Source organism: Phallusia mammillata, chromosome 2 (assembly GCF_965637545.1).
Source record: "Phallusia mammillata chromosome 2, kaPhaMamm4.hap1.1, whole genome shotgun sequence".
NCBI classification, from domain to species: Eukaryota; Metazoa; Chordata; class Ascidiacea; order Phlebobranchia; family Ascidiidae; genus Phallusia; species Phallusia mammillata.
Genome location: NC_137253.1, coordinates 30,048,010 through 30,070,288, shown reverse-complemented (window position 1 = coordinate 30,070,288; position 22,279 = coordinate 30,048,010). Strand labels below are relative to the sequence as shown.

Genomic DNA, 22,279 nt, shown 5'->3' with positions numbered 1-22,279 from the left:
GGTATTTAAAAAGCGTGTCTGAAGTGCTTGTGGCAGACGGTGATTGTTGGCAGAAAATAGGACCTAATTAGTGTCAATTAGTTTGCAACAGTGTTTATTTCATTGAAATGCGCGGGTAGGCCAAAAAACGGTTGCAATTTAGGCCTAAAGGTAAGTGTATGACAGGTGCCTTTTTGCCGGTGACGAATCAAGGTTGCTTTGATAATGCGATGCAGACGAGGCAGCTGTAAGGGATTTTTCTTTGTTTCTGTTAAGGTTAGTGGGACTGACTGTTGTTGTAACTGAATCCTTGATTATGTGAAAAATGCGCGTGTAGGCCAAAAACTGGTTGCAATTTAGGCCTAAAGGTAAGTGTATGACAGGTGCCTTTTTGCCGGTGTTGATTTGAATGTGCGATGCAGAGGAGGCAGCTGTAAGGGATTTTGTTTATGTTTAAGGTTAGTGGGACTGACTGTTGTTGTAACTGAATTCGGACGCTGCACAGAGGTTAGGAGACAGAGAAGATTAATATATTGGGTTATGTTAGGTGCTGTTGAGTTTAATGAGACTTAGTGTGATTTAATGACTAATTGCATATAGATCTTTTTGATGAATTTTGTCAAAATTTTACCAAACGACAACATGGTGTTGTTAGCGTCGTCTAGCGGAAAGTTAAAAATGAAAATGACAGCAACGTCAAGATTTTCATTTGATCTATATTTACATGTTGATGACTTAAGCGCCTACTACTTAGTTTTGTAGTTTTATGTCCATCTATTTGCAAACCAATGCAGCATAGTAAGCACATTTAATATACAGAGCATTGTAATACACCGGATAGCATTTTGACATGTTTCTGACACACACACATTGTTTACCGTGTTAAAACTGTGGTGTAGTTAACTGGGTCACATGGTTTTCATAGGAATGTTCGATATACTGCACTGTCGAAAATATATGCTTGTAATTTTGTTATGCAGTTATTCATAGGGATTACCTAAAGGCTTCAGTGTGATTTTTCGTAATGCGGTTGTTTAATTCTGATACTGCGTTCTTTGAATCCATGTTAAATCATTGTAGCAATTGTTTGTAAATAATGTTTTAAAGTCGTGATTCTTTCGACGCGATAGATTTCCAAGAAAAATCTGTATACTGTCTGTCCAGGTTAAGAGACCGCGTGTCCTTTTAACGCCTCGCTCGATTTAATTCATTGAGCTGCAATTCCGCTAAACAAAAATTTTTAGAAAATCACACAGAATGAGGCACTGTTTGTCATTAGATATCAATAAAGTATGATATAGGGCAGAGCTACTCAAGCAGGGTTACATGTAGGGCTACAAAGGTTTATCTGAAATATATACATATATATATCATTCAATAGTGCCTAAAAATCCCATAATAATTTCTAACTTGCTGCATAGATCGAGCAGACCAGTGTACAGGACGATCAGTGTAAACTGTTTATGACAATAGACGTGCAAAAAGTCTAACGCATTATAGGCATTTAGGCTGACAATAAAGCCCCACCAAATCTTTTCAGGGCCATTTACAAATGTGACACTTTTTGTCATAAGATATCAATAAAGTATCAAGTTTTAACTGAATTAGAGCCCTAACCCCGGCCAGAACCCGCCTGTTTTTAAAATCAAAGCCTTTCTTAACCCGAAAGTACAAAAAAATTGCGGCACGATCTTGCTGAGTGGGGTCAAGCTCCTTTTATTCGCGCTTAAGCCAGAACCCGACCTAACCCTAGTTATTAAATTCCATTGTATTCTTGTTCTATGCCACTTATTTCTCAGTCTTTTAATTTTTATTGACAAACTAATACATTTGGTTTATGCCCACAGTTTAACTATCAGTTATGTTACTAAGCCGGATTAACGATTGTATATCTATTGACGTACTAGCGATGGAATGTGTCGTAACAGAACAGGTTCTGACGTAGTCGTTGATCTGTGACGCGTAAATAATGGTCTTTGCCACAACTACAGAACAATGCGACGAAACCTAGTTGATATTTGTAATTGAAGGCTTCTTTGCAGCTGCAGAATAGGTCTTTGCAAACCGGCAAGTTTCAAAAGGATTGTTGAAATTAACAACATCAAATCAAATCACCACAAGAATAGATTACCATATGTATTCCGTAGTTTATAACTTAATCCTTAAAAAGTTAAACTTTGTCCCAGCTATTTTGAGCAATTGAACATGATATCACTGGAAAACCATATTTTCGTATTTCTACATGTATATATAGCAGCGGTTCCCAAACTGGGGTCCGCGGTCCTTTAGGGGTCCGTGAGGCAATTTTGAGGGGACCGCGAGGCGATTGAAGTAATTCTATAATCTTATTTGGCGTCAGTTTGTGCCACTAAATAAGTTTAAATCACAGTAGAATTGAGAATCGACTGTCTCCATTGCTAAACAATGGCCTTTATTGAATGACAACTATAATAAATGCAATTGTTCGCGCACAATCGTAAGGTTTTCGTCCTGTTTGTGATGTCACATGCTGTCTTTGGATGATTATTATGCGCCTGGCTAAAATCCTGCAATCAACTTTCGTTTTTATGAAATACACATTTAGGCTTAAGGACCGCGAGCCCTCGAAATAATGGCAAGGGGACCGTTTAGAAAAAAATATTAAAAAGTTTGGGAACCACTGATATATAGAGACCTGTTTGTAATTTTTTAATGATCGTTAATCACCCACTTTGCACTATAATTTGTCATGCACTGTGCTGAAATGTTTATCAAAATGATGACACACTTCATTGCATTAAGGGCCAGACAGATCAACATTTAAGTAATGAACAGTTTCCTCCTAAATGTACAGCAGTACCTATAAACAGGGGCAAAATTAACATATAAAAGCGAATTAACATGCTTTGTTGGGAAAATTAAGTGAGCACATGCTTTTATTTATGCAAGTTTAGTGAGTTAATAAACTTGAAGTATTATTTTCAGAAGCTGCCAAGAAGGAAAAAAGGTTAAATAAGGTTGCGATCTTTTACTGCAAAGGCTAATTACCGGAAAATATTATCAATTTTAGGCAGCACCTTTCAATCTGCGTGTACGATGCACCCCAAGGTGAATCACAGCACCCACAGGGGTGACTGGGAGTTCACCAACGTTGTACAAGTATTAATAATTTACGGTGTGTATATGAAAACATACCTACCACCACCAATCTAGTTTCGTTTTGTGGAAAAATTTAATTCACGTACTGCCAGCGTTTTTTAAGGTGTTTTGGTGTCAAACACCTTTAAGGTGTCAAATTTCTCCAGCGGTTTCCCAAAATTTGGACTTGCAACTACAACTACAGATTTTGGTATTTAAATGAAACACTTGCGGTCTCTTAAAACTACTTAGCGGTCATCCAAACCAAACCTTAAAAAAAACCTGCACGTAGCGCTTTTTTCGGTTTGAGATTTTCATTTAGGTTTGTAAACCAGTCTAAAAGGTTGAATGCCAGGGATTTAAACGACCTTTAAGGCAAGTGTTGTGAAGTATATTCCAAACATTTAACTTTACATGTTTATGAGTGTATTACAATGTTAAATAAAACAGTAATTTGCAATACCGTATTATGTAGCATGAATGTTAGCAGCAGAAACGTTTATTTAATTTCCTATGCGCCAGGCCAATCGCTGTATTGTCTTATAAGCCGTAACACACAGAGCAGCGGATGATGTGGCGCACTGCACAACAATAGTTATTCTATAGTTTCCTGTCGCATCTACGCCGGTTACCACCAGCCTTTATTCTGTGTCAGTAGCATCAACATTTGCCCTTTATCATTCGCGATCGTTCAGTATAAACCAACAACTGTGTATTTTATATATACGTGTCAGTGTATGTAGCAAACGGGAACGTATGAAAATCTGAGTGTTTCGTTTTACAGACAGGGTCGCTATACCGCACGTGTCTCCAGGAATGCCCTTATTTTTGACTTGTGTTCTTATTTTTTCTTAGTTTATAGGACGTTTAGTACGTTACATTTACTCTAGATGCATTACTAGGGCTTCAACTTATCAAATCAGGATGTAGGAGTAATGATTTTGTTGAATTGAATCTTTGTCGGAAGTAAAAGTTAATAAAAAATTGTGAAACTGGTGACTTATATACAAAGATTTGTCTAATAGTGCATGTGTTCGTTCTGGAGAAATCACTATATTTTCCTTGTCGTTCTTATTCTAAGCTTTGGATTAATGAAAACCGTGTTTATAAAACTGACTGTGCTAATAAATGCGGTTAAGGTTGAAACGGTTTTTTACGTGGCGCTGTAAGCTTTTTGCTAGATTAAAACCTTACCTAGCGCTCCTATAACGTTGGAGCCTCCGTATTACATGCATTAGACCGAGCGACCGCTATTAAGCAAATGACACAACGAAAAGCCTTTAATTATCTTGTACATTTCCTATCAAGAAGTAGTTCGTAAAGTGCACAACAGTTCAGAGCAGGTTTACAAACAAATTAGCGTAGTGTTTTGCTGTAGAGCAGGGGTCGCCAAACTTTTTTCACTGCGGGCCGGATGAGTGATAACAATGATTCGCGCGGGCCGCATAGCTTATGCCCTACCCAACGAGGCATTTTTATAGGGGCGCCAAGTTATGGTCTTTCTACAATCCTATTCAAAAACTGGTCTTGCGACTGTTAAACTGTATAGTTAGTCTCATCTTTCGAGCAATCCTTGTATATTACGCCACAAGTGACAAAGGAAGGCAATTGTTTGCGCACAATTAACACTTGTAGTCTTGTCTGTGACGTAACAAACTCGCTCTGGGTCAACCCTGGGCGTTAAAATCCTATAAAACGCTGTAATATTAATTCTGAATATCCCCACAGAACAACTTTTGTACGGAGTAGATTAACTTCCATTGTTACAAAGTTATTAATACAATTTGGCAACCTAAAAAATGTGGTCGCGGGCCGGATGAAATGACCTCGCGGGCCGGATCCGGCCCGCGGGCCGTAGTTTGGTGACCCCTGCTGTAGAGTGTAGATCGTAATCAAGGTAACTTAATCTGACCTTGAACAATCTGCGGTCGAATAACACGTGTTCGAGGTTACGTTAGGTCATACCGCAGTCACAAGGGCGCTATACGAGTTCTAGCTTCCGTAGCAGAGTGGGGCTTGCGGTCAAGTCCTTATTGTTCAACATGCTTCCTTTGATGGCGGTCTAAGTTTGACTTTAGTAGCTTTCAATCCTGAATAGCAGGGTATTTTTGTGCATTTTTGAAGCAAAGCATTTTAAACAACGCAAACATTAGAAAAACAATTCAGTTATGAGCAAAATAAAATGCAAGCCTGTATTTGAGCGTAAAACATCACAATGTTTCGCCAGTTTCTATTTTAATCGTCCGGTAAAATAAAACGAACAGACCAATTCAGTTCTGAAAAAAAACTAGTATAAATGAATTGGTTGAAAAATTGTGGTGATATAAAAGCGTTTTAGCCTGAGATGAAGTGCTTTTTAGTTACACATATCGTTTTCCCATTGTTTGCGCAAGTATATATTTTCTAAGGTATCCAGTTTTATTTGTTGACATAGAGTGTTTTGTGCACCTTTCAGGATTTAATATAGCTGTCAATGAGACACGTTTAGCTGTTGAAATAAAAAACGGTAACCGTGCCGTATACAGCTGTGGCAAATGCTGCATAGCGGAACAAACTGCAGGAAACCGAAGCTGCAATAAAAAATCTATTACTGTGCCACAAGGCAGCTTCTTGACTTAAGGCACCAAAGATAGAGAACATATAAACCGCTGACTTGTCCATGTGTGGATTTTAAAGCCGGGTTACCGACGTTTTTTGTAAGGTGGCGTTTTTAATATACAGTAAACCCCGGTTAAACTGGATTTGATTATTACGAATATTTGCCTGATTTGGACAAAACTTGAGATACAAATGATTTGTAATGTGGTAAGGCTTTAACTAATCGACATAGGTAAATCCAAGTTTTTGCCTAATGCGGACAAATTGTTTGGTTCAAATAGGTCCGCATTAATCGCAGTCTATACAGCATGTATTTCTATGTACTGACGTTTTGCTTAAACTTGTTTATGTCCGTGAGGCACACAGCAGTTTAAATGTGACAGAGGCAGGTTATATGCATTGAGTAGAAACAAACAATTGTTATGAAGTGAGTCATGGTTTACAACTTTACGGACTCGTTTAAATTTGTATTAGTACAACACGAGACAATGCTGTTGACAACATGTGCTGTCAAAATTGATGACATGTTCTCGCGACTATTGTTTTCTTAAAACGAAATAATACAAGGTGATTCAAAGTGGTGAAAATTAAATGGAAATACAAATACAATGAAGTCCGTATAGAGGAGGTTGCAGTTTTCTAGTCGTTTTGTTAGAATAGTACACCGTTGTTTAAAAAGTCCGGCTCTTTGAGCGGAAAATATTAATGTTCCGTTAAGAAGCGAACCGAACGTTTTTTAATTCATAATATTTTTACCCACTTTCGGACAATTGTAAGAAACAAAATGCCAAAAAAAGACTACATATAAAGGTTGTGTGTTTGAATAGAGTCAGGGTTCCGAAATTTTTTTATATATTAAAGTAGGAAAGTTGTTTACGACTTTGAAACTCTGGTGTAAGATAACCGCATTGAATGCGCTATGAAGCCTGCATTGGAATTCGAACCCACGACTGGAACGCTTCCGGGGCTAGGGCTCTATTAAATGAGGAGATCGCCAGTTATATTGTCTGCGTAAACGCCTAAGGGTTGATCCTAGTTATGAATGTATATTAATCTAAACTTGAATTGAGTTTATTTCGCCGGGCAAAATCGTAGCAGCAAAATTGCGCTAAAATATTCACCATGCCGGAAATAGCTACGTAACCTTCAGACGTTAAAAAGCGCGACAAAGTTGAGGGTACAATTGGTGGATATATGGCAGACGCGCTACGGCTACACCGTTACTACAAGCGTTATGTGACAGGAACTCACATTGGAGGGTGAGGTTGGCGCATCTGGACATCGAGACTTGCTTCACATACTTTCGTTTCTGCCTTAACAGAGACATCGCAGGTTAGTTGTTATGTTAACTATGGCGAGATTAAGGTTTCGTCAAAATCTGTTAAGGCTGCTAATGGCAGGAGGAATTCTATTGATGATATCGTGGACTGACAACAGATGGAGAATATTGGAAAGAAATGAACCTCCTTCGTAAGTGTTGACCCTAACCACGCACATAGCGAACTAGTTTTGGTGGTTAAAAGGTTGGCTTGTACATCTATAATATGTACAAGTCAACCTTTTCATAATAACAAGCAAAGGCATTTTTATAAACACAGCCACTATCACAGTAAACCTCGATTATACCGTATTCGGTTAATCCGGATCTTTGCTTAATTCGAACAAAAATTAGGATAGAAATGATTTGTAAAAATTAGGATAGAAATGAGCTGGTATGGCTTTAACTTGTAACGATAGAAATGATTTGTAAAAATTAGGATAGAAATGAGCTGGTATGGCTTTAACTAATCGACATCGGTTAACCCGGATCTTCGCCTATTTCGGACCATAATTTTGATCCAAACGGATCTGGATTAACCGGGGTTAAATCGAGGACAATAATTTGCACGTTGCCGGTTTGTTTTGCGTTTTCGGTCATAATTATCGAGTAACATTTTTTACATAATTTAAATTTCTTGTTTTTTATTATTTGTTTTTTCTCATGTGATTGGAAATATACTTTGTTTTGCAGAGATATTTCACTGCATCAGCCGAGGGTTGCTACTCCAAGTTACGAGGATTTGCCGATCACATGTCCAAGGTACAACTGTTAACCCGTTGTGCTTTGTCACGTTCCCGTTTGCACGGTTACGCAAAAGATTTGGGACTGACTATCGGAAGTTCTTTGACAACTAACGCTCGTGTACTCTGATCGGCAGCAAACCTCTTCTTTTACATTTATTCACGTCCAACCACAACCAAAACAACAATCCAGCACTACTTCGCCGTTATCACTCAATTCTATCTTATTCTATTCTTATATTATTAGATTGGGGTGCTTATATGTCTTGCATTACAATGAACGGGAAAAAGGCGTTAATTCGCTATGACGATTTCCTTTAGATAAAACAATGGAGACTAGCACCCCGTAACAGCGCGAACTGATAAATTGGCGCATTAAACACATAAACAAAAGAAACGGCAATTCGCAACAAAAGACTTGACCCACACAGTAAACCTCCAGCGGTTGCGGGATAACGTCGCTTGAGAACTGGGTTGCGAGATGATGTCATGGGGCGGTCTAGAATATTTGTGACATGCTTAATGGTCCTATATTAACCAGGGTGCTTCTAAATTTCAATAGGAAATTGATATTACGCTGTAATTGCCATTGTGTGAAGTCAAACACAATGCTTAACATTCTATACTCTGTTCACAGCACTTTGGCATCTTTGGAACCGCTGGACAAAGAAGAAAAATTCTGCGGAAGTAAGTGTTTGTATCGTCATATTGTCATTTATTGTGTAATACTACTTAATAACAGTCTTGCCTTCGCTTTAAACTTATTATCTTATTTTCGCACAAAGCACCCAGCCAAGTTGAAAAACTCGCTTTAACGTAACGCTCTTACTGACACAAAAGCCACACCGGCTCGAGGGATTATAAAAGACTAGTTATTGTCTGTTTGGAAATATATTACTACTGTGTATAGTTAAAGCTGCAACATTAAGTCCAGCCTATTTCCACTTTCAATTTCATAAAATATATATTCCAATTTGTTTAACTGCAAACCGTAAAAAATACTTGAAACATCTGCAATGAAATGCATTTAAATAAATATTTAATATACACAAGTTCCATTGCAATTATGTTTCGACCCAAACATTCCACTGAATAACTTGCGAAGCCAAAAACGCGACTCCTAAATATAAGCATAGAAATACGAACTAGCATTTTATTGTTTTTTTTACCGTTCGTATCCTTTTTATGGAAACCATGCCCTGACATAGTGCTAATAGTCATTACATGCAAATTACAACCTGATTACCAAACAATTGGCAATAAATCAGTATTTGCACCAATTATGGCACTTTTGTTGTGTTTTATCGTTGTTTATTAATACAGAAACATTCAACATTTTGTTTAGGTGTCAACTTAGGATGTATGAAGATAACTGGAATGAAAGGTACGGCTATAGTCAACGAAGTAAAAGATTGCATTGGAATGTGTGCAGCAAAGTAAGTAATGGGTTTCCTGCATAACGATAAGAAATCGGTTTAGTGAGTAAGTTTGCAATTCGCCTGCAGTTGAACTGTTCACAAAAAATCTTAAACAAAAAGGTCAAATAATTCAGCTCAGAGTGAAATTTTGAAAAATGGAGCCTGTATTTTCGGCCTGAAATTGGAGCCCGAACCCAAATCATTTTTAAGAAGCCCGTTTAGGCCCGAAAACATGGTTGACAAGCCGGCACTTGAAGCTTCAGAAAAGACCAAGACATTCAACACAATGAACAATATTAGACAATTGGTCTCGAACAAGGAGTTTTTGGGCTGTTTGACATTAGGTCAGGTCCAGCAAATGGCTATTTAGCTAGTTAATTTATTTTTTAATGCTGACACAAGTGTAAAGTCAGGCCCGAACCAAGCCAGTTTTTTGAAAGAAACCCGAACCCGGCCTAAAAGCCCGCCCCGACTTACAACTCTGATTCAGCTTGACGCCGTGATGAACATGAATGCTTGTATTGATAGTTTACTCTGATATAAATAGCACGCGATGTGCTCAAACACCCAGTATGTGTTAAACCGAAACCTATTGACTAAGTTCTTGCTTTTAGCTTATTTCATGACACATTTTGTTATTGCAGGAATCAAAAGTACTCGGGCTTCCACAGACAAACCGGGGAGTGCAAGTGCGCCGCTAGTGCCGCTCTCATCGGCGATGTGCGCTCTCTAGTGGACAGATCGGACGAGCACAGTTGGTGTCAACGTGATGACGTAGTGAGCGGAAATTTTCTAAACGGAATCTGTCAAACTGTGTCGAATGAATTTCATCAATCAAAAGAAAACGGTAAAAAATATTATTATCTGCAGAGGGAGACTTCACGTGGCCAAAAAAGCACTGGCGCCAATAATACTTCAAGCGATTTATTTAAACCAATGTATATACATTTGATCCAACAGTTTTGTGTATACCTTACGACGTTTATGCATTATTAGCATTGCATGTGGTTGTTTTTACATTTACAATGCTGGTCAGTAATTTCGTTTTATTTTCTAAATTCGGATTATGGCCACTGTCGCGATTTTTGTGTTGTTTTTTGAATTTTTTGATTTGGTAACTATTTTTTTACCTTTTCAAGTCATTCCACTTAATAAGCTGAGTGATATAACATTGGAATAAAAACTGTTGCATTTAGCATTCCGTAAGTTAAATAATATCATGACTCATCAATTTTAATCGAAACATGACACGTACATTTCATTTGACATAAAATATGAAAAGCAGTTTTTTTTTTCATTAACCTCTACAAAGCTTATGAACATCACAACAATTGATTTCAGAACCTTTTTCCCAACAATACGTGGCTTCACGCAGCAAAGGTTGTTTTAAATTTCCAACCAACGCTGCGTCATTCGATTGCGTCAGAATGACGTCACCAGCACATTGTCTACTCCGATGTGAGCGAGAGCGCCACCCACTGGCGGCAGTCGGTAGCGATGGCCAATGTATGTGTGGTCGGATGACCGGAAGGTAGGGATACGGAAATATAAGTTACATCGTTTGTACAATATAACTTTGAATATTGGACTGTACAAATTGTGTTAAAAATAGTAACTTACTTGTGCCATTTTAAGTGTATCACTTTGTTACATCGCTACAACTGCAAAACTAATCTACTAACTTTAATTTTTAACTTCATGGATTTCTGCAACATACGAACTGCATTTTTTGCAGATGCAAATGTCTTACCTACAAGCTTACTGTTTTAATCTTTATCAGAAGTGACCTTTTAATTGGATTCTATTTCAGTAAGGACTGATAATACCATTTGGTTTTGCCAAAAACGACATGCGCAGCAATTTGCCATATGACATACAATCACATCTGCAACTTTAAAGAGTCTATGTTGTAGATCTGTAAGTCGGGCTTGTCGATTCCAGGTTTGGACTTAAGTTAATTACAACTGGCTTAATTCGGACCAGACTTCACAATCGGCAAAAAAAATCATTTGTGCCGCAATTTCACCTATTTTCAGGGTTAATTTAAAGTTTCGGGTTCTGGTTTCAATTTCATGCTCACTTACAACTCTGTCACTTTAGTCCATTTTATCATTTGTCAAAAAACACACCCTTTACGATTCAGTTTCAATTTGACTCACCAAGTATCTTCTTGCAACTCATCCGATGTCGTCGAAGTCTTCCGGACGTTGGTGGAAGATCAAAGATGCGGGAACATCCGTTTTCTTCCTCCAGGAAAATACAACCGGACATCACTAAACTCCACTCCCGGATCCGGAAACACGTGGACACGATATTTATTGGAGAAGGCGACCGGACATTATACCGGAAGCATGTACACTGATGGATCGTTAGTATTAACTGGTCAGTTGGTCAAAACTTCATTGGTTACAAGGGTTCTTAATTTATGAATGTGAAAATGCAATACGTTTTTGTTGCAATTTCGGGTAAATTTAGCGAAATATTTAATGTTGTATTTCAGTACAGTATTTTCTTTGTTTCAAAGTGCTCCCTAAAACGTCCATTTTTGTCCAATTTTTGGGGCTATTTGTCAAAAAAAATTAGCACACAACATTATTACGAAGTTGGAAAAAAAGTTAAAAATATATATGCGGGCCTTCAAACAGTTGATAAAATTGACATCTATAATTTCCAACATTTTTGCAATAACATAAATTCGGACTTGGCAAACGTTATTTGTACACAAACACAATTTGCTGTACTGCATGACTAAACTTGTTTCTCCCCGCCTAAGTCCACGTAACGACCAGAAGTGGGCGCTATCGAGCAAGTTAAAAAGTCCTGGCCCATTTTAACGTATGACAGATATGCAACAACAGAAAAAAATTTGTCATGTTTATACCACATATATTACAAGATATTTGCCGGACCTGTGTTCAAATTTCAAAGTTTCAGCTTTAAAGGTTTTCTAATTTAGGTTATCTCGGGGAGTCGTTCAGTTCCAAGGATCATATAACTGGTATAATCAAGGATCACATCTTCGGTAAATCCCTGAAAATCCAGCAAGAATCTGCCATCACGATTGTAAGGAACCCGTACAGGTCTCTGATATCACAGAGAAATTGGGAGATGGGAAATCACCATGGCCTTGCAAGCGAAGCACGAATGTCAACAGGTAGAAAGAATGCGAACTTTTTTAACTGGTCCATTGTACACTAGGATTACCATATCTGCGTAAGCGTTTAAGGCGACACCAAACATGTGTTACATCGCATGTTGTTACGAGTTACCAACCCAAACAGCCCAATTTTTGACAAAATATCATTACTATCACAAAGATAAAAGCCGCAGGGTTAAATAGACGTAAAAAGCGACATGCTTTATTATTTACACGTTTCATGCCATCGTCAGAAATATGAGGGGCTACATCAGTTACACCAGTTTATATACACTTTACGTTTCATTTTTCAGCCTTTCCACCGAAATATGCGGATAACAATTTGAGATACTGGCAAGGAATGATGAAAAAAACCATAAACAGTGGGAAGCCATATCTGATCATGTTTTACGAAGACATAGTGGCCGATCCAATCTCAAGTGTGAGAAAGATGGTGAAGTTTCTTCCCAACCCTGCACTCCACCCGAGTAATCTTGAGGAAAGGCTTGCTTGCTTGAGTCAAGAAACCACGGGTTTGGCAAAACGAAAATCGCGTAAACTTTCATTTAACCCTTGGCCCCCGGAATCGATTGAAATCGTGAACCGGTTCGTTCTAGAATCGAGACAGATTCTATTAGACACTGGAATGAAAAACGTTTTACCAAGTTATGAGTTGGACGTAGACTATGCTATGTAGGCAATATTGTTTATTTATTTATTTTATTTAGTATTTACCAACAATTGCACTGTAACAGAAAAGAATGCTGTTTTAATATGTTTGAGAGCTTAATGCAAATCGCAACAGCACTATTTACAATGGTTTTCTTGCGTTCAAGTTAACGTTGTATGTTTTCTATGCCAAATCTTATAGGATAGACTTTTATTTAATACAAATAAAAAGATTCATTTTTTCTCGTTTGAATAAGATTAAATCTTTGATTAATTTTGATTCAGCAGCACTTTCAACTGTCACTGTTATATCAAATGATGCGATGCCATTGTCTGCTATTTTGTGTTCCACTTTTGTCCACCATTATAAACTATACTTCGTTACATATTGTTTCCTTGAAAATTTCAGATTTGAAGGGGTTGCTATCGATCTAAAGCTAAAATTACAGTCAGCGATTGTACAGAAACATTTGTAAAAATTCAAGTAACTTTACATTTTTAGCCATATACTGTGGTTTAAACGTTATTTGAGCCAAATAAGCTGTCCCTCATGTGGCCTACCTCTCATCACCAAGATTCACTAATGAGAAGTTCTAGGTCGAAACAGTGTCCTCAAACAAATACGAATCAACTAAAATGAAAATTTTCTTTGCTTAAAACATTTTACATTACATTATTCAGACGTTTGGACATAACTATTGTCAATTTAAGTCCAAATTATCGCATCATCCAAAGCCAAGCAGCCGCTTAAAATTTGTCAATTTGTTCAGGGACTAAGTAAATATTGAATTTTCAAATAGCCTTATGGCAACGAATATGCGGCATTGTTGTCCAGAAGGCCAGCGAACACAGTGTGTGCTGGTGCAGAGAAACTCAAATAAACTGCTACCTTCACGGGCTGGTGCCCACCTGCTGAAAGAAAACGGCCAGTTAAAGACTCAATAATAGCACGTTAAGCTATGTCCAGACTGTACCATTTTAAAATTGTCATTTCGGTCGCGATATGGAAAACGTATGATTTGTCTTGAGCTATTGTATAGTAAGTTTCGTTTGCATATTTTTATTAGCAGTTGTCAGTTTAAGCCCGTAAGGCTCTCGTTTAGGTGTACGGCTGTACGCTGTGCTGCAAATTTACTAGCAGTGAGTGTTGGCTTTTGTTCCAAACGATTATTATGCTTTGAAGGCCTATTATCACGTCACTGTATTGCTTGATTTATAATCGCCAAGCGTGTATAGCACAATGTCAATATTAAATCAGGGCGAATCATACAAGTGTTGTACTTGAAATATGGAACACAAAAGGAAAGACCACGAATTGAAATGTCGACATACTAATTGGCTATGTTAGTCCAGCTCACAGCAAGCTATAATGTGTTCAGATTTTAGACTGTTTTGATGTGTGCTATATATGATAGCCTTGTCTCAATAAGCTTATATTATTAAGATATTGTCAGAAAAAATGCACAAACGTGTAGGTTATAGTTTGATAGGTAGCTGCAGTTCTTTTTTGTGATTAAACATAGCGAAACTCGGGCATAATAGAAGTAATATATGACGGTTTTGTGACCATTCTTTATAAGCTGCGATGATTAACAAAACGGAAACGAATTGATACGCAACTACAGGGTACAATAAATACTGTATCACAGTACAGTTATACATCAGCTGTATTAATATATAGTATATATGTGTAGCATTAGTTAAATGCTCGAACTGCTAATGTGGGTTTAACAACGATATGTGTGCAGTCAACCGTAACGAAATCATGAAAACTACTCTTTGCGCCGATCTGTAGTCATTATTGATTGATAAAAACGCTTAGTAATGAGCCCAAACAAGGGCTTAACCTATTTTTAGCCTTATCAGGCGGTTGACTACTAGACGGAATTTACTTATGAACTCGCTTGAAGCGCATGTATACCAGTCGTACATTTAAATTTAAATTATCTTTTGTAGATTTTAGTTGAACTATGGTCAGAATAAAACTAAAAAGAGTGTTGTGTGTCTATTTCCCAAGTTGCCTTGTGTTTTACTTTATTTCATCAACTTTTACACATCGCCGAAAACATCAAGACGAACTTTATCAGCAAAACAAGTAAGTTTTAAAACTATTAGCTTAGTTTTCAAGCACTCGACAGTAAACGTAATCAAGTGTCATTAAATGCTTGGACTGGTTGCGCTTGTAGCATTGCGGCTTCAAAAGTGATTCCCGCACTCGTTCCTGGACCACTTGTGTGGTAAACAAGTATGTTTGGAAACTATCGAAAACAGTCCTGAAATCCTCTCTAGCCGGTATCCATTAAGGCTGGTGTTCTTGGCTCCAAAGATTGATTGTTAAGCTCTGTTTTTTCACAACACTTTCATTGACATTTAAGAGCCAAAAACACGTTTAATGAAGACAGTTTATTGATGTTCATCCATTGCCACAACAAAAAATGACACCGCCATCGAATAAGTTTATCAAAATGTAGTGAAAACGATACTTATATGAAAAGTAATATCATTACAATATTATCTTTATCGCAATGTGTTGGTTCATACATTTCCTTGTTAAGGATGTCATTTTGAAAACTGAAACAATTCTTTAACATCGCAGGCAATTGAACAAGCATGTTGTGGTGCCTAGAGCAGATGTTCAAGCAATCCCTGGGGTCCCCGCAAGGTAAATGCAACACGACGCTTTCAAAGTATTTTAATTACCCCAGTAGGCTTTCAGCCAGCGCACCTTTGCCATTTTACAAGTCCATGCTAGTCCATTGACAAATTTTTTTTCGTTTACTTTGTCTGTTAATTGTATTGGAACAGTACATTACGACCAGCTTTGTGAGGTAACAATGCGCTATTGTTGTAACTGAAAGGTAATGGATTTAATGATGTAAAATTTTGTGCTTGAACGTTTTTGAGAGTTATGATAACATTAAGAAAGTATTTTTGAATCAAGCAAACAGGTGTACCGGGTATTAGAAATCGAGATCAGCCATGTTCGTTTATGTTAAGAAAGTTTGCCAAACAGCAGTTTAAAAATAAAACAGAACAATATTGACTAACATATTGTCATTTTACGTATTTAATGAATATTTTTGTTTTGTGAACAATCAACGAACAACAAACAGAGAGGAATATTGCGAAAGTAAGTGAATTAGTTTGTTTTTTACTCTGCTTTACCTAAATTAGTGCAGGTGTAGCATGTTAATTGCACACCAGGTCAAAGCACTTTTTGCTTACATTGTAAAATCCGTTTCTAATTTTTTTTAGTTGTAGAGTTGGTTGAATTGCATATTTGTCGTTATTCTGTCAGGTCGAAGTCTTGGTTGTGTTCAACTTATCAAAAAGGCGCCAGTTTCCACAACTAAAGACGCAAATGCCTGTATTTCACACTGCTATGCAACGTAAGTATTTTTATTAACACAAGTTTTTGAACGCATGTGTTAGGGCATAGTTGTAAGTGGGCCTGAAATTAGGACCCGAACACCATAGAACAAGCCCGAACTGTAACCCGATCCCACAAGCCCGGCCCGACTTACAACCCTGATCAAACGCGCTTATCCCATACCGAGACATGGACAAAAACATGTCTTCGTTTTTGGGAGTCTTGGGTTTGAACCCCGTAAAAGATATTTAATAAACCATCGACGTTGTGTTTAAGATTTTGGTTAAAAATTTTGGAAACAAATCTCTAAATTTCATTCAGCTGTTATACATTAAACCGTTGTTTTGTGTTTCAGAAAGTTTCGCTTCGCTGGTTATCATTCAAGCGGAGCATGTATTTGCGCCAAACTGGCCTCGTCGCTAGGCAACGTTCGGACGCTTCTTGACAGAAAAGACGAACTGGATTGGTGCCAACGTGATGACGTCATCAATATTTACTTCATCAGCGGATTTTGCGTTCGGGTATTTCCCCAAAAAAAAAGTTCCCAAACAGGTCAGCTGGTTTTTTGTTGTAAACACCCTTTTTGATAAGGCGACTGAAAATTTTGTAAACACCCTTTTTGATAAGGCGACTGAAAATTTTGTAAACACCCTTTTTGATAAGGCGACTGCCACGCGTATATGCCGGTTCAGTCGGTCTCCAAAGCATTACCACATGCGGCAAGGCATAGGCTAGAAAAATCTTTATAGTCTGCGGTGGGATTTAAACCCCACATACCATGTGGTGAATGCTTGGTGAACGGAATCGCAACAAATAATTCAGCCGATTTTTCTATTCGGTACATCGCCATTAAAAACCACAAAGTAAATTTCCAACGTGAGTTAGGAAAGCTAATGTAAATAGTAGGATCAATATTTTTCAGCCATCACGCGCTTAACACAGACCGGAAAACAGTTTTGGCTGGTAAAACGGTGTACAAATACACACGTATTGAGCGTTACTTCTGGTACTATTCTGTGAAAAAGGGTACAACCCTAAGTTAACAAGGCTGTAACCATTTCACGTAAACACTGTGATTTACCTAATTGTGTTTTGAGCATTCTATTTCACATAGTTTCACGTTTTTTAAACTTTAATTACAATTTTAGTGCAGGTAACCTTGGGTTGGAATAAAACGTAATTTTTGCGAAGTCCTGTGAAACCGCACTTTATCATCGAGCTCCAAAGACCAAGCAAATCAAACTTACTTAAAACTGATTGCAAAATCTTTTAGCTTAATGAATAGATAACGTATGAAATCAATCTGCATTTCCAGGCACTACTAGATGTGATATTATGAGATAAATCATATTTTTAGTGTTAGTCAGTTATTAGCAAAACATGGGCAGACTGGCGGTTGTTGATATAATAAAGACCTGTGATGCGACCGTCTTAGTGAGAAGGTTTTGCTTTACACTCTACCACCGTTTGTTACAATTAGGTAAAACAACAAATATTTTTTTACGCCTAGAACCGTTTAATCCATCATTCGTGGCTTCCCGCAAAAGAGGCTGTTTTCAAATTCCATCTATTGAAGCAAAATTTCAACACGTTAATGTGACGTCACTGCCTCGGTGCCTGCTCCAGTGTGAGAGAGGGCGCCACCCACTGGCCGTATACAGCAACACGAGACAATGCATGTGTGGGCGCATGAGTGCAAGGTAACGACACGAATTTGTATCAGGACTGGCAATGTGTATTTTGATTGATATCAATCTTAAATCCAATTCTGTTATGTTTATTAAGTATCCTGTTTTATTTATTTGTTTTCAATGTGCATTTTTTTTACAAAGCCCTGGTTTTGCCTTGGAAGGTCATACGTGCAGCACTAAACCCACAAGTTGTGTTTTGCTCAAAGTTGTAAGTCGGGTCTCACTTTTCCGGCCGGGTTCGGGTTTAGGTTTCTTTTGGAAAAACGTTCCTAATACGGGTCTGACTTTGCACTTTGTGACAGTAGTTTTTTTAATTAATTTGACTAGCCAAGTAGCTAGTTGCTCGACCTGACCTCATGTCAACAGCCCTAAAACACTTTGTTCTCGACCAATCGTCTATTGTGTTTATTGTGTTTTTGTCTTGTTCTTTCCTGGGGCTTCAATGTATAGGCTTTTCAATCACACTCTCGGACCTAAACATGCTTCTCAAAAACGCTTCGGGTTCGGGACGGTTTTCGGGCTTGTACTTTCGGCTTCGACCGGGGTTCGGGCTCCACTTTCAGGCCCGTTTACAACTCTGTTTTTGCTTCACCAGCAATCATTTAACTTTGCAAGCTTTTGCTGAACTTTAAATCAAGTCCCAAACGTTTTTAATTTTACGTAACTAATTATATTCCTTCGAGAAACGTTTCACAGGCTAAAACACATAAAGGTGTCGTTAAAATGACATTAATAGTGTGAGTCACCTTTTTATTCTGTTTTTAACTCATAATGTTTTTTCAGTTTCAATTTGACTCACCAAGTATCTTCTTGCAACTCAACCGATGTCGTCGAAGTCTTCCGTACGTTGGTGGAGGATCAAACATGCGGGAACATCCGTTTTCTTCCACCAGGAAAATACAACCGGACATCACTGAATTCGACTCCCGGATCCGGAAACACATGGACTCGATATTTATTGGAGAAGGCGACCGGATATTACACCGGAAGCATGTATAATGATGGAGCATTGACCTCAGCTGGTGAGTAAAGTTTTTTAAGGATATCACTCACTTTGTTATTCTATTCTTTAATCTACTTTATACCTGTAAGAAATATGCCAGAAGCTATTTTGTTGTAGACAAATCCGAATAATTGCATAACCAAATGGTCAAGCATCATTATGCTACTACCTGGCTCAGGGGTCACCAAACTTATTTTACTGCGAGCCAGATAAGTTTTATAACGATTCGAGCGGGCCGCATAGTTTACATGCCCCAGCGCCGTCTTTCCAAAGGCAATTTTTATAGGGGCGCCAAGATATATGGTCTTTCTACTATCCCATTTACAATCCGGTGATGCGACTATTAAACTGTATAGTTAGTCTCATCTTACGAGCAATGCTTGTATATTACGTCACAAGTAACAAAAGAAGGCATTTGTTTGCGCACAATTAACACTTGGAGTCTTGTCTGTGACGTAACAAAGTGGATTTTAATTAATCCTGGGCGTTGTAATCCTATGAAACCAGTTAATATCAATTCTACATATCGCGACAAGAAAACTATCGTAAGAAGCAGATTATTTTTTTAATGTTCGGGCGACCCCTGAGATGGATGGGTTAGGTGGACGATTTTCTCTACACTACAAGCTACGGTTTCACAATCCCTGTGCAACTAAACGGATTATGCATTTACCAAGATTTGTCTGTACTAGGTTAAGCTGGATTGTCTGTACCCAACATGCGCAGCATACGCGGTAGACAGGATTGTAAGGGACCTTGTACACTAATAGACTACAAGAGCTACCAGCACCAATAGACTGTCGTATGTTGCGTTATAAACACATGTAAAATACAAATAAAAGTAATTATGCCGCAGGAAAATACATATTGTTTCCAATCCTGTACGTACAGAGTTTGGAAAGCTACTACAAAGGGTATTTTTAATAGGGGACGATGTGCTTGCTTTTCCCTTCTTTCTTTCAACGAGGCCGTACATAAAGATCATAACAAATAATTATCATCTTTTGTTTTCAGGTTATCTTGGAGAATCGTTTAAAATCAAAGACGGATTTACGGACATATTGAAGGATCACGTTTTTGATTTAAAAGCAGAAATTCAATTACAAGCCGCCATTACTATTGTAAGGAACCCATACAGAGCATTGATATCGCAAAGGAATTGGGAAGCCGGGAGACATCATGGTTTGTCAAGTGAAGATCGGTTGTCAACAGGTAAAAACACTGTACATATTTTTTCTGCCAATATGGTCAGATGTTTTGTGCCCCTAAACAAAAAACACCATATGAAGCAATATTTTAGTGCAGTGGTTCTCAAACTTATATTGATCCCGTACCACCTGACAACATTTTCTATCGCTGCCTACCATAAGGTCTTCAACCCTGTTTGAATGGATAGACCAAGAAATGGCCCCTTTTCTCAACCTAGCTAGCTTATTTAGCAATTTCAAAGAATGTCCAAAACACGAGTTTCGCCCAAACCAGGGCTGATCAGTTGGGTCAGTTGAGTTGCAATTTTAGATCGGACTTAAATTAGGTACAGCAGAAAACTACTCGCGTTCCACCTAAAACGTTCCAGCGTACCACTAGTGGCACGCCTACCATAGTTTGAGAACCACTGTTTTGTGGGTTCGCGCATGCTTACACAACAGTGGTTCCTTTTTCGGCGAATTCTTTAGCAATTCAAAACGTTTTATTCCCCTTCTTCTATCAACTTTACAGGTCATATTTCCCTGATCCTCCCTAAGTGTCTATTTACAAACCATATTTAAAAATCAAAGTTAATTGGGATATTTGCCTAATCCGAACAAATATTTTGATCCAAACGTGCCTGAATTAACCGAGGTTTTTACAAGTGGTGTGTAAATAGACACTTAGGCTCTGGGAATATAACCTGTGAAGTTGATGAAAGACGCAACCATCTACTATATGATATTAGGGTGATATTAAAACAAAAACATTTCAAAACTCGAATGTTTTTAATCGCTTCCCTTTATCTAAAGCACTTCAAAGTTTAGACGTATTTTAGATAAGGTGTCAGTAAAAAGATACTCACTATGACTATTTTTGCAGCTTTTCCACCAGCATATGCGGAACACAACCTAAAATATTGGCAGTCTATAATAATCAAGACCATAAACAGTGGGAAGCCATATCTGATCATGTTTTACGAAGACATAGTGGCTGATCCAATCTCAAGTGTGAGGAAGATGGTGGAGTTTCTTCCCAACCCTGCACTCCACCCGAGTAACCTTGAGAAGAGGCTCGCTTGCTTGAGTCAAGAAACCACGGGTTTGGCAAAACGAAAATCACGTAAACTTTCATTTAACCCTTGGCCTCCGGAATCGATTGAAATTGTGAACCGGTTCGTTCTAGAAACGAGACAAATTTTATTAGACGCTGGAGTGAAAAATGTTCTACCAAGTTATGAGTTGGATTCTGATTATTCAATATGGGATAACGCATAAAAATCGGACACTCTTGGGTACAGCAGCCCTTAAGTGATTTTTTTTCTAAATAAATTTTAGAATTTATATATTGTTGTAAACCTATGAAGGGGTCGGATTGGGCCCATAGTGGTTTTAGAAACCAAAAAGTTTGATGTTACGGTGGTTGCCCATGGAAGTTGTGTAGAGGCCGAAGTGACGCAATAATAAAAGGAAAATCCAACTGAAATTATAAAAGCAAAAAATCAGTTTCGAAAAACGTGTGTGGTGTCACATCGCCTTGACATCCTCAGCACGAGCTTTTTCGCCAAAACCGACTTTAGCAGCTGTGCTCTGAGCAACTTTTGATTGCTATAACTTGCTTACGTGCTTTGGGTCACAAAATCGAGACATGCTTTGGTCAGAAGAGCGACCTTTCCAGAAGCGAAAAGGGTAATTACTATTGGTGCGCAGTAAAACGTGCTGAAGGGTCGTTTTGTCGAGTTAAAAAAAACACTATATTTAAAGACGTGATTATCGGTTTCGATGTTGGGTATTTCCCTGTAATTAGACGCTTGATCGTGCGACAGGCAAAAAATGAGTATGAGGACATCTCTGACATTTTTGTGTGGTTAGCTCAATTGCTTGGTTCTCCCAAGGCTATGGGTTCGAATCTCGCCTTGTCTGCCGAGAAAGTGACAGATATATTTATGGCACAGAGTTGTAAGTCGGCCCAGGTTCGAGCTCAGGTTTTGTCAAACAAACAGGCTTGATTCGGGCCTGACTTTAAATTCTGTGTTCGTTGTTTTTTCAG

General features: G+C 38.1%; 2 protein-coding genes across 2 annotated transcripts; both read left to right on the top strand.

The window, feature by feature from the left end:
* Positions 1 to 6,583: 6,583 nt before the first annotated feature.
* On the top strand, positions 6,584 to 13,364 carry LOC145214505 (sialate:O-sulfotransferase 2-like). The gene is made up of 9 exons (XM_080083046.1): positions 6,584 to 7,164; positions 7,706 to 7,774; positions 8,393 to 8,442; positions 9,101 to 9,191; positions 9,818 to 10,020; positions 10,515 to 10,704; positions 11,317 to 11,555; positions 12,130 to 12,327; positions 12,624 to 13,364. The coding sequence occupies exons 1-9, from the start codon at positions 7,037 to 7,039 to the stop codon at positions 13,004 to 13,006; spliced, it is 1,551 nt and encodes a 516-aa protein (XP_079939172.1). The 5' UTR covers positions 6,584 to 7,036; the 3' UTR covers positions 13,007 to 13,364.
* Positions 13,365 to 14,945: 1,581 nt separating this feature from the next.
* On the top strand, positions 14,946 to 21,673 carry LOC145214128 (sialate:O-sulfotransferase 1-like). Its single transcript, XM_080082594.1, has 9 exons — positions 14,946 to 15,073; positions 15,575 to 15,640; positions 16,092 to 16,108; positions 16,277 to 16,367; positions 16,704 to 16,900; positions 17,859 to 18,048; positions 18,823 to 19,061; positions 20,057 to 20,254; positions 21,113 to 21,673. Exons 1-9 carry the CDS (start codon positions 14,949 to 14,951, stop codon positions 21,505 to 21,507), a joined length of 1,518 nt encoding a protein of 505 aa, XP_079938720.1. The 5' UTR covers positions 14,946 to 14,948; the 3' UTR covers positions 21,508 to 21,673.
* The last annotated feature ends 606 nt before the right edge of the window (positions 21,674 to 22,279 follow it).